The sequence below is a fragment of the Chelonoidis abingdonii genome, chromosome 17 (assembly GCF_003597395.2).
Source record: "Chelonoidis abingdonii isolate Lonesome George chromosome 17, CheloAbing_2.0, whole genome shotgun sequence".
NCBI lineage: Eukaryota > Metazoa > Chordata > Testudines > Testudinidae > Chelonoidis > Chelonoidis abingdonii.
Window position 1 is genome coordinate 38,966,452 of NC_133785.1, and position 12,875 is coordinate 38,979,326.

Sequence of the window (12,875 nt, forward strand, 5' to 3'; positions counted from 1 at the left end):
CACGTCCACCAATGTAATATACACCATTGTTGCCAGCAATGCCCTCCTGCTATGTTACATCGTCAAACTGGACGAGTCTCTACGGAAAAAGGATAAATGGACACAAATCAGATATCAGGAATGGCAATATACAAAACCTGTAGGAGAGCACTTCAACCTCCCTGGCCACACTATAGAGACCTTAAGGTGGCCATCCTGCAGCAAAAAAACTTCAGGACCGACTCAAGAGCAGACTGTTGAGCTTCAGTTCATCTTGCAAATTTGACACCATCAGCTCAGGACTAAACAAAGACTGTGAATGGCTGCCAGTTACAGAACCAGTTTCTCCTCCCTTGGTTTTCACACCTCAACTGCTAGCACAGGGGCCTCATCCTCCCTGATTGAACTAACTCGTTATCTCTAGCTTGCTTGCTAGCATACATATACTGCCCTGGAAATTTCCACTACATGTGTCTGACGAAGTGGGTATTTACCCACCAAAGCTCATGCTCCAAAACGTCGATTAGTCTATAAGGTGCCACAGGACTCTTTGCTGCTTTTACAGATCCAGACTAATACGGCTACCCCTCTGATACAAGAATTTGTAGATGCCTGGTCTCTAGACCTACCTAGGTGGGGCTTTCTGGAAACTGATAAATGGGAAGGGCTGCACCTTTGAAGTTGTTTGCATTGCATAACAACAACAACTTTATTGAACCTACTAACTTACAGATAAAACTTTTAGATAATGTTTTCATCTCCAGTAGAGAGCTTTTTCTAGTAACTAACTACCTACATGTGTTCAGACCTTTCTTTTACAGAGTGCTTTTGTTACAGGGCCAGCTAATCAAGTGATTAATCAAGAATAACAAATGGATGTGCTATGGGAAGACCAATTTACAAGAAGGGAGAATTGTCCTATTTTTCATATTGCTATCTAAGTAGTGTGTATGTTACCCTTTGTCATCCACTCTCAGTCTTACTCAGAGGCTGGATATTATTCTGGAATTCTTGCTGTGAATCTTGTCATGAGAAGCTTTTTCTCCTGTAAAATCCAGTGTCTTTGGAATGGACAGAAGTTCTCAAGCAAACAAGAAAGTGCGTTCAGCAAAACTCTGCTCTTTCCCCAACCACAGTCCCTTTGATTGTAACGTTGTGCCTGGGGCATATCACCGCAGCTCGCAGAGCATAGCTCAGTAACAAGTGGGAAAGTGGCTTGTCCTGATCAGTGCCTTTATCTGCCAGGAAGGTTGTAATGCTTGTCACAGAGCAGGGCTGGCCGTACCTCTGACACACACGCCCGCACCCCAAGTGCAGGCTGCACAGGTGACAGCCTCTGAGCCTTCACCTCCCTCCGTGGAATCTCACCTTTCTCTCGCTCCAGACTGGGTCCTTGACTGCAAACCCTTTATACCAGTTATGACTGCAGAGCAGGCCTGAGTGATTTGGATGCCCTGTAAGACTTCCCTTTGGGGCTTGTGTCCAATGTGAGAATACAGTGAGACAAACCAGAAGAAATCAAAGCGTAGCAAGAGAAAAGGATAAAACCACAGAGGACCTGTGAGCAGTTGTCTAACCTATATGCAATGTAGTTGTAGCTATGTCTGTCCCAGGATATTAGAGGGAGACGGTGAGCGAGGTAATAGCCTTTATTGGACCAATTTCTGTTGGTGAAAGAAACGAGCTTTCGAGCCCCACAGAGCACTTCTTGACGTCGAAAGCTTGTCTCTCTCACCAGCTAAAGTTGGTCCAATAAAGGCTATTACTTCTCACACTTTTTAACTGAAATTTAGATAGGCTTAGCTCATCCAGACACCCCCACTTCTGAGTGTGAGGGGGGACAGTCTGCCCCGTGCCACCCTTGTGGTTCCCTCTCTGTCTTCAGGGCCCCCAGTTCCTTGTCCTGAGCCTGCTGAACCAGTTTATGCATCCCACCAGTGGTGGCTGGATGTAATTTATTACAGTTAATAGCCCCAGATGAGTGCTGACAAACTCTTAGCTGGGCTATTGTTTCCTTTCCTGTTGAAAGTTAGCCTTGTAACCCTGCAACAAGCAGTATAACACCCAGGCAAATGGCACACATAATAGTAATAAAATAGTACAGGATCTTCTATATCCTTCATGGTGCCATGTGTTAATGATGTCTGATTCAACACCTGTCTTTAGCATTCCATCTGTTGCCAAAATCACCTTCAACATACACTTCTGCAAGCTATTCCTAGCCTATCACCAGACATTTCTATAACTAGTGCAAGGGGACTGATTGGCTATTCAAACATGATTCTCTCTTTATATATGTATACCACCTTAGCTATAGGCATCACTCTGTGCATGGGCTATAATATTAAAACAAAACTCACCTGAGCAGGATGAATTATCTCCAGGAAAACAGGCTCCAGTTTTCTTGGCTAAGATTTTTGCAAGTATTTTGCAGCTCACGCTTACTGGTATAATTCTTTAGAGGTATAATTCCCACAAACGCCTGCCTCTTTGCCAGATTTCAATATTAGAGAGATCAGTGCACTCTTGAATGACCTAGGCAGCCTGCCACTTCCAAAGTCACATTGAAAATTTTGCATAGTCCTGAGCCTAAGATTCCTTCATTGAAACACAAACATTGGAGATGGCAAAGATCTGCTGGATCTAGTCAGTTCCCTGGCCCATGCAAGCTTGCTTCTTACAGGGCATTCTGGGCTGTCAAGTGATGGGGCTGTCACTGCTGCCCTGTCGCGCAGCCTGATCAATCTCCCTATTAGCAATTGATGTTTATTGATCATTTTTCATATTGAAGGAGCACTTAAAATGTGGTCAGCACCTTTCAAAGGAGAGAGGGGGCAGTCCCTGCCCTAGAGAGCTTGCAGTCTAAAAGGCATTACTTTCTGAAGGTCGTAAAAAAGAGCATTTAGGGGATTTCTTCTGTGACTGGCACACACTGGTGTTTGGAACATGCCAAATCCGAACAGAAACAAAACCAGTAGTTTAACACGCAAAGCACTGCAGGTGTAAGTTCACACATCTCTGTCCTGATGTCAGTACCACGGATTGTTGTATCAAAATAACGGGAAACCAAAGAGCGCTCTTTAAGAAAAAGAAAATGCAGCTCAGCAGCGATTGAAAGCTGTTCAATGGAGTGGGGCAGGGCTGACTGTTGAAGGGCGTGGGATCTAGAGAGTGACCTGCTCTCTTCGCTACTTGTGGTCCTTCCAAAAAAGGGTGGGGCACATTAATTACCCTGGGGTGGGCGGGACGAACATGAACATGATTGCTCCCCCTACTGCACTTTTTCTATGAATTCGGGTTGGACCTCAGCTTCCAAGGGCTGTCGATCTGTTACCTCTCTCCCGAGCTAAATTCACTGGAAGAGAACACTGTGAAACTACTAAGAGGCTCTGAGGTCAGCGAGTAATCTAATCTGACAGATCGTCATGGATTATAGGCAAAGAAGACATAGGCTCAGCTCCTGAGCATAGCTCAGCCGCAGCTCGGTGCAGGTCAGGAAGGAAGTTAAAAGCCACCTCTCCACCCTATCTTCTCATTTCCCTCCCTATTCTGGAAGCCATTTGGCCATTTTTACCAGTGTAAAGTAGAGCAACCTCAGGCTGCTTTATGTTATGCTATCTGCCCATGGCCCTAGAGTGCCGTTCAGGGATCCCAGCCTTAGGGATGCCAGTGGCCATAGCCCTCGCCCCAGGATGTAGATAGGAGGGAGGTGCATGAGCTGCTATTATTATTTATTATTTCTATTACAGGGGTGCCTAGAGGCCCCAAATGAAATCAGGGTGGTTTTATGCTAGGCACTGTACAGAAACACTTCCTGCCATGAAGAATTTGTAATTTAAAGAGACAAGATTGATGAAGGGTGGGAGAAGAAACTGAGATATGGAGATGTTAAGTGACTTGCCCAATGTAAGTGGCAGACTGGAATAAGACAGGGTCCCAGTGCTCTAATCACAGGCTCACGCTGTCTTTGTGGCCAGGGGGAATTTTCAGATGGCTCTTAAGCATCTTATAGGGATGTTCTGTGCCATTGGAGAGTCTCAGAGCAGCCAGGTCACACAGGAGGATCTGGCGCTTAGTCTTTGGCTGTCAGGTGGTGTCTGAGAACTAAACATAGACCTCTATCCAGCAATGCAGTAAAGCACGTGTGTAATTTCCAGCATGTGAATCGTCCCCTTGAATCAATCAACCTAATGATTCTATTTACATGCAGTTGAGCCAGTGCTTAAGGGCCTTGCTGGATCAAGGCCTTAGTGAAAGAAAAAATGAATGAAGAACCATAGAAAAAAAAGGAACACAAAAAGGCCACCTAGAAAGCTGTTAAATTGGAAGGTAAATGAAAGAAGGTGTATGGTCCCTGTCCCAGATGTTTCTTACCACATGCCACCTCCAGGTCCACTCTGCTATTTTATCCCCTTATTTTCTCAGGAAAGCAGAAGACAAGGAAACCACTTCAAATGTAATTGCACCTCACAGCTCCTGCTTGACTCTATTACACAAGCAGTAGGGTGAATTCAGATTGTCATCTATGTTCTTTTCAGAGCATTAAAAAATGGTATCTCGGATATCTGCAGTCAAAACACCTGCTTTCTTACTTGGTTGTGGTTACCTCATCTGAAAAGCATCCCCCTTGGTTTTTAAATAGGGTAGTTAGATTTTGTTCTACAACATATCACGTTCCATAAAAACATAATGCAAATAGTAAAGGGGAATGAACCATGCAATTGTCCTACTGTTTTTAAGTGGCTCAGATGCTGATATAAATGTGGGCAGGGGTTGTTTTTTTTAATACAATTGCTGTATCTTTTGTGTTTCTCCTTTTTAATTCTAATCGCAGGCAGCCCTCCTGGATAGAGGGTCACAGTAGGGAACATTTAGGCCTGGTCTACACTACGCGTTTAAATCGATTTAAAGAGCGTTAAATCAATTTAACGCTGTACCCGTCCACATTACAACACCCTTTATATCGATATAAAGGGCTCTTTAAATCGATTTCTGTACTCCACCCCGATGAGAGGAGTAGCGCTAAATTCGATATTAACAGTTGCATTGTGGTAGCACTATGCCGTAAGCTATCCCACAGGTTTCCCGCAGTCTCCCCCGCCGCCTTGGATTCAGGGGTTGAATCTTAATTGTCGCGGCGGGGGTTTCTGGTAAATGTCATCATCTTCAGCCTGTCCTCCGTGGAAAACATCAGCTGGACAATCCTTTCGCGGCTGTTTTTCCCTGGATTGCCTCTGGCAGACGCCATAGCACGGCAGACCCATTGGAGCCTTCAGCTTTTTGTTTTTCCGCAGGCCGGATGTTGTACTGGATGCCGCGGAGAGAGGAGGCGTAACTCCAGCGCTACACAGCAGCATTCACTTGCTTTTGCCAAAGTTGCATTGTGGTAGCACTATGCCGTAAGCTATCCCACAGGTTTCCCGCAGTCTCCCCCGCCGCCTTGGATTCAGGGGTTGAATCTTAATTGTCGCGGCGGGGGTTTCTGGTAAATGTCATCATCTTCAGCCTGTCCTCCGTGGAAAACATCAGCTGGACAATCCTTTCGCGGCTGTTTTTCCCTGGATTGCCTCTGGCAGACGCCATAGCACGGCAGACCCATTGGAGCCTTCAGCTTTTTGTTTTTCCGCAGGCCGGATGTTGTACTGGATGCCGCGGAGAGAGGAGGCGTAACTCCAGCGCTACACAGCAGCATTCACTTGCTTTTGCCAAAATCATAGCAACTGGGGCTGAGCTTGGCAATCAGCCCCCTCCCTTTCCTGTGTAAAGAAAAGATTCCGTACTGCCTGGACTGTCATAGCCCCGGGAGGCTGCCTCCCCCTCATTTTATCTCACTAACAAGTCTCTGTTTCTTATTCGCTGCATTCTTTATATTCATGACACAAATGGGGGGGGGACACTGCCACGGTAGCCAGGAAGGTTGGGGAGGAGGGAAAGCACGAGGGTGGGGTTGTTGCAGGGGCACCCCCTGTGAATACTGACACGGAGCAGCTGTGCTCTGATACACTGGTCCTCTAATACACTTGCCCCTTATTCTAGGCAGGACTGACTCTATTTTTAGAAACCATAAGGGAGGGATTGACTCAGTCCCAAGTGAGTCAATCCCAATTTTGCTTTGCGTTGCGCCCCCGGCCGATTTCAGCCAGGGGCACTCATGATAGCAGCGGACAGTACAGAGGGAGAGATAACCGTCATCTCATTGCCAGTTTTCTCCGGCAGTAGACGGTACAGAACGACCGTAACCATCTCTGCTATCATTGCAAAAGCAAGTGAATGCTGCTGTGTAGCGCTGGAGTATCGCCTCTCTCTCCGCGGCATCCAGTACACATACGGTGCCGGAAAAAAAAAAGCTGAACGGGCTCCATGGTTGCCGTGCTATGGCGTCTGCCAGGGCAATCCAGGGAAAAACGGCGCGAAAGGATTGTCAGACTGATGTTTTCCGGAGGAAGGAATGACTGACGACATTTACCCAGAACCCCCGCGACGACAATTAAGATTCAACCCTGAATTCCAAGGGGCGGGGGGAGACTGCGGGAACTATGGGATAGCTACGGAAGTGCTACCCACAATGCAAGCTTCAGAAATCGATGTTAGCCTCGGAGCATGGACGCACAACGCCAAATTACTGTGCCTAGTGTGGCCGCATGAAATCGAAATTATAATATCAGTTTTATAAAACCGATTTTAGCAAATTCGATTTTATCCCGTAGTGTAGACATGGCCTTACAGTGAAAGTCTCACTGTATCTTACTGCTTTTTTCAGTCTTAGAGCCTGAGTCCAAGTCCATTGAAATCAATAGACGCCTTCCCATTGACTTCAGATGGGTTTGGATCATGTTCCTACTTGAATTGCCCAGATTGTGTGTGTCTGTCATATATAGTACCTATCCCAAATATACCTGGGGACGCTTTTCCACAGAAATGAAAACAACTATTAAAAATAGCTCTTTGTCTTTATCTACCACTAGCTAGCTGATATAAGGCTATAGACAAATGGACAGAAATGCATTCAAACATTCCAGTGTCAGGGAACTATCAAGGCCTGTGTTCCAGAAGGAGAGAAATCGAATGGCAGATTATTTACAGAATATAGTGTACATTTTAATTTGAAGAAGCACCCCAAAAGCTTTCTGGTCTGGTGAAATTTGCAGCACAACCTTTAAGCTCCATTCTCTTCTTTTTCTTCAAAATCTTTAATTTTCCAAATGTAAAATTGAAGGCCCAGTGGTACCAACGAGCAACTTTCAGCTTGCAGTGTGGTTTTGAGCAATAGATCATCAGAGCAATGATGCCCAGATGATGTATTGCACTAATACATCATACCAGCACTATCGCTTTCATGATATATTAGTATAATCCACTATCAGTACACTATCACTGATGTATTACTCAAAAAACACAGTTTTTAACCTACAAAAAGCATCTTCCACTGTAACCTGATTATTATTTTTCTGTATTATTTTTCTTAAGCATAAACAATACAGTATGCCTCAGCTTTCTCTAGGGCAGTCTAGGAAAAAAGAGAGAGGTATTCAGACTACCATGCTAACTGAAACTTTTTCTGTAATTTCTCTCTATTCCAGTGAGCAAAGGCTTCTTATGGACTGAAGCTAACACCGTATCGCAGTGTGTAAATTTTCTACCAAACAAACAGGCAAAATTATTTTGATTTTTGGGCTCAATCTGCACTTGAGCCATGTGTTCTGCGGTTCATCACTGGGGGTTGATTTGCAACTCAGCAAGTGATACTGGGGCAAAATCCGTATAACACTTTGCATAAAGCATTCAGGGCTGTTTCTGATGCCCCCAGCTCCACCCTATCTAGGCACCGAGTATGAGGCTTTGTACAATCATAGAATCATAGAATATCAGGGCTGGAAGAGACCTCGGGAGATCATCTAGTCCAACCCCCTGCTCAAAGCAGGATCATCACCAGCTAAATCCTAGTCTAACTAGGACCCTTTGCTCTCCCTCCCCAATGACAAATTGAAGGATTGTTTTCAGGGACGGGTTACAAAAAGAGAGAGAGCAGGAAAAGAGAAAACAAAGCCATCTTGCCATTTTGTGGCCCGCTCAATCCATCCTGGAAAAGCCTTTGCAAAGGGAAGTTTGGCCTGATGCTCTTCATGTGGCTTCTCTGCTGGCAGGGGAGCCCACGGAGGACAGCTCTCTGCTGAGAATGGCTGCCCACAGCTCCTGAATCTTCCTTTGTACATATCACAGGAACTTCTCTGGGCCAGATTCTGCTGCAGCCAGTGGGGCTGAATCCAAGATAGAGTTGGGCCAGACTGACTGACATGACTTGTCTAATGCTATGGAGGGAGTCAGGGACAAAAGTGAGTTTCGAACTGACTGCAGTGAGTTACATCAGGAAGGAGTTTGGGCGGCTTTATCCGAGGGTTCCCACTGTGAATGGATAGCGATACTGAGCTACCCACTGGGCTGAGGGAGAGGAGAGGAGCTGTTAAAGGCTCAAACTGGAAAGCGTTATATGAATGCTCAATATCCCATGGCTGTGATATAATTTCTAGTATAGGCTCAAATACCACTCTGATGGGTCCTGTAGAGATATCTGAGAGAGATTGTGAGGTTTACTGCTGTGGCCACAGATGCACAGGCTGCTGCAGCTGGACTTTAATTCTCTCGCTCTCTGCCCCTCTCCCCTTCCTTCTCTAGCTCATCCAGAGGCATATTTGAACTTTGGGACTCAATTACCTATTTGTTTGCCCCAGTAGTAGCAGTATCTGTGATAGGCTTCGTGGTTGAATTTAGAGCCAGCTGACAAAAGGCTTCAATCCTGTAGGAGTGTCTCTCAGTTGGGCTGCATGTATATTCACCTTAGCTCTTCTTCTCGGATGCTGAAATATGCTGCAATAGCCTGGTTTGCTATTCGCCAGGCTAGTCATGCACAAGCTTAGTCTTAAGCTCTCCACAAGCTCAGGTGTGAGGATTCTTAGCTGTAATAATTATTAAAAGATGATGGTTCACCTGTTTGAATTTTATCCCCATTTCTTTATTTGAAATTATTTATTTACCCATCTTTCCCCAGAGTTCCTGATTAAATACAGCCCCTCTCTCTCCATAGAACAACAGGGGCAATCTTAGTTGAGCTGTTGATGTCAACAATACATCACACCCTTGAAGGCAGCTAACAAGGAAGAGATGCTTTTGATGGAGAGTGGTGCTCTTGCAGCTACCAATGCCGAGGTTCTGCCGAATATGGAGGGAACTTTCGGACCTGATCCCTTGTCCATTGAAGACAATGGAAAGACACCCATTGACATCAGTGGGCTTCTTCATTTCCACACGCCCTTTCTGGCTGTGCTCATCCCTTAACTCTTCCTCCTCGTAAGAGTTGTGAGCCCTTTGCACTCCCAGAATCTGGACTCCCAGTGGGTTTTATGCCACCAGGGCGCTCCACCACAGATTGTACCAGCAACGTTTAGGTTCCACTTTCTTGGAAGATGTTGTAAAAGCAAAACTTTAACATGTCTTTTTTTAGTCTTGCAAAATACATTCTGTTAGGCATTCTGTACCTCCCCATGTGTCCTCCCCACAATACCATTGCTACCTGAACAGCTGTGTGGTTTGACAGCAGAGTCTGAGGAGAATTTCCTTTATCCTGTAGTCTTCTCAGAACACTGCCGAGCCAACACTATGTAACCCTGACCCTGAAGCCCCCGACTTACACCTGCTATCTACCTTCTAATGCAATCCGAAGTTGGCAAATTCTTATTCCTGTCAGTTTCAAAGTCACAACAGTCAGCTTTAAGATATGCTGTCATTTCAAAGCACTGACTAAATACAACTCAGACTGACAACTCTGAATAATTCCTAAACTTTCTGGCATTTCACTCAAAAGCTCATATTACAGCAAAGTTGCTTTCTCATGTTTTTCATCTTATGTAGTCTCCGAAGATTTGCAGTACGGTTATAGAACAGGATAACATTTTTTTCCTCTGATGATAATAGAGTGGGAGCCAGTGTGTAGTAATAGGATGTCAGGAAAACATCACTGTCAGCCTACAAAAGTTATCGAGATAATCACCATTGTTTGTTGTTTTTGAATTTTCAGCACGTTCATGTCCATGTACTTCCAAGAAAGGTTGGAGACTTCAGCAGAAATGACAGTGTCTATGATGAGGTAGGTCTCAATCAAAGATCTTATTGCTAGAGCAAAGTGGGTGTCAGTTTAATCAACTTAATGAGCCAGGTCTTGCCCTAGATAAAGTGGCATTATTTAAAGTGAATGCCACCAAATTTGAATTTTTAAACTGCTGGCAAAGAATCTGGTGATTACAGAACACCAAACAGGATAGTGTATGGATTTTCTTGCAAGCGAAGGAGCAAATTATGCAATGCACAGGGCTGTAAAGAAGTGTTGAGTGACCCCTTAAGTTCATGTGAGCTACCTTTGCTGTGAGTAGTTGTACAGGGGAAAATGCAGTCTCACATGCTACTTCCACTTTTTCATGTTCTCTGTGTGTATATATATTTCTCACTATATGTTTCATTCTATGCATCCAAAGAAGTGGGCTGTAGCCCATGAAAGCTTATGCTCAAATAAATTTGTTAGTCTCTAAGGGTACGGCGGGTAGTGATCGATATATCAGGGATTGATGTATTGTGTCTTGTCCCTGTCGACTCCGGAACTCCCCCAGGGCAAGAGGCGGAAGCAGAGTCGATGGGGGAGCAGCGGCCGTCGATCCCATGCCCCGAGAATGTGAAGTAAGTCAATCTAAGTTGATCTAAGATACGTCAACTTCAGCTCTGCCAGGGTTTCTCAAACAGGGGTCGCCACTTGTGTAAGGAAAGCCCCTGGCAGGCTGGGCCATTTGTTTACCTGCCCCATCTGCAGGTCTAGCCGATCGCAGCTCTCACTGGCTGCGGTTCGCTGCTCTGGGCCAATGGGGGCTGCAAAGTTGCGTATCTCATAGCTGAAGTTGCGTATCTTAGATCAATCCCCCCACAGTGTAGACCAGGCCTAAGGTGCCACAAGTACTCCTGTTCTTTTCACGTTCCATCCCTCATGCATGCAAGCAGGAGTGGGAAGGCCAGGGTGGGGAATGGGCAGAATTTTGCACCATGCCCCAACGCAGCTGTGCCAGCTCTGTGAAGAAAATATCTTTCATTGGCCATAGACTTGGTGCAGGGTACTTCCCCCTCAGGGCAAGGAGAAACCCAGGAGGCTGATTACCAATCTCAGAGTCACTGTCTGCCTCCTGGCCTGCTCCAGGGGTCACACAACAAGGCAAGCTCATAGTTCAGCCCTAGAGATCAAAATTAAGCAGAATAGATGTGTGTGTCTTTGATATACATATGCACGTGGCTCCGATTGCAAGACTGGAGCCATAATCAATTACATTTTCTTGTAATTACTGATTTTTTTGAAATGAACATTTGTATTGGGCATTACCACTTTCCGCAGCTGGTAACAATCTGAATGAGTTAAATAACAATTCTAATCAACACACTTAAACGTACAAACTTTATTCCTTCCTGAAAATTATTGTCAACTTTTTTTGACACCATGCCATCTGTTTTAGGAAGAATTCGCGATATTTTTCTGCTGTTGCACTTTTTTTCCACTTTGTGATGTGCCTATGATGATGCTTCCCTATAGAGTGTTATTTACACATTCTGCAATGAAAAATGTTATACCATGTTTTGGATCATCTCTAAGTGTTATGACTATGTAAAATGATTATGGCAGTGAAATATTAGCTTTGGCAGTGATGTGTATGTGAGAGTTATGGGATGGATGGGGGTTCTGTCCCTGGAAAACACATGTAACCAACGATGCACAAGTAGACCAGATGAGTTCATCATGGCAGTACTTGTGTACTGTTGTGATTGAAGGAATATCAGCAACTTGAAATCCAATCAATATTTTTAAAATGTGTTAAACATAGTTTTAGATACCACACCAGTCCCTGAGTTCCTCTGCCTTTTTTAGTTTTGTTTTACAATGACATTTTCCAGTTTTTAAACATACTTTTCTTTCCCCGTTGCTGCATGTAAAACCCACACTCACAGATAAAATGCAGTGAAGCAGACTATGCGCTAAGTACTGTCAAATGGAAAAAAGTAAACAAATGAAACAAGATATTTCTTTCTCATTGCTTTCAGTTATAGCAGATGTGAGTGATGTTTGTAGCAATAGTGAACAAAAAGAAAAATCAGACAGCAATCTGACTTTAAATGGACATATATATCCTTTTGAGGATGAATTTAAACCCCAGTGTTGTTCAAATATTGATAATTAGCCACATGTGCTTTTCAATGACCGTAGTTAGGTCAGGATTTCAAATCTTTAAACTGTATGAAGTTAGACTGTATCATGCCAAAAACCTGTCATTTAGACCCAGCTTAAGTTGTTTAAGACAAAATTCTGTTTGTTTGTTTTGTTAAGCAATACATTACTGTAAGAGCAATGGATGAAATCTTTCTGGTATTTTTTGAGTGTTGGGGAACCAGAAATTATCACAGTATTTAAACACGAAAGCTGGCTATTGAAGGTGTGTAGTTTTGGGGAGGAGGAGGTTGAAACTGATCAGTACTGTAGCAGAACCTCATGTTGTCACAAAAGGATGTATCGGTTTGTCAGGAAGATCCATGTGTGGATCTTTGACAGGTCAGCAGATCACTCTGTACCGGCAGGCTGCCGCTCTGTAACAGGTTGACTGCTAACCAGTGAGATAAGGTTGTGGGAGCGTTCTTCAGATCCCAGCTCCCCTGGAACATAGTCTGTGGTCAATCAGTATCCTGGGTGTAAGTGTGGATTAGTTTACAAAAAGAAGGCTGATAAAAGGAGCTATATTTTGGATTGCAAACATAGACACTATTCTGTAATTGTCCCAAAGCCCTATTCACATATAGCCTGTGTATACGTGCTGCTC

General features: G+C 44.4%; 1 protein-coding gene across 6 annotated transcripts in view; it reads left to right on the forward strand.

Moving 5' to 3' along the window:
- Nucleotides 1-12,875, forward strand: part of FHIT (fragile histidine triad diadenosine triphosphatase) — a 1,173,656-nt gene that overhangs the window by 1,010,329 nt on the left and 150,452 nt on the right. For 5 of the 6 annotated variants that reach the window (XM_075073112.1, XM_075073110.1, XM_032781826.2 and 2 more), the window contains one exon: nt 10,052-10,120. The exons of the other annotated variant lie outside the window; for it this stretch is intronic. In XM_075073112.1, coding sequence (XP_074929213.1) covers nt 10,052-10,120 — 69 coding nt within the window. The remainder of the gene's footprint in view (nt 1-10,051; nt 10,121-12,875) is intronic. 6 annotated transcript variants of the gene reach the window in all.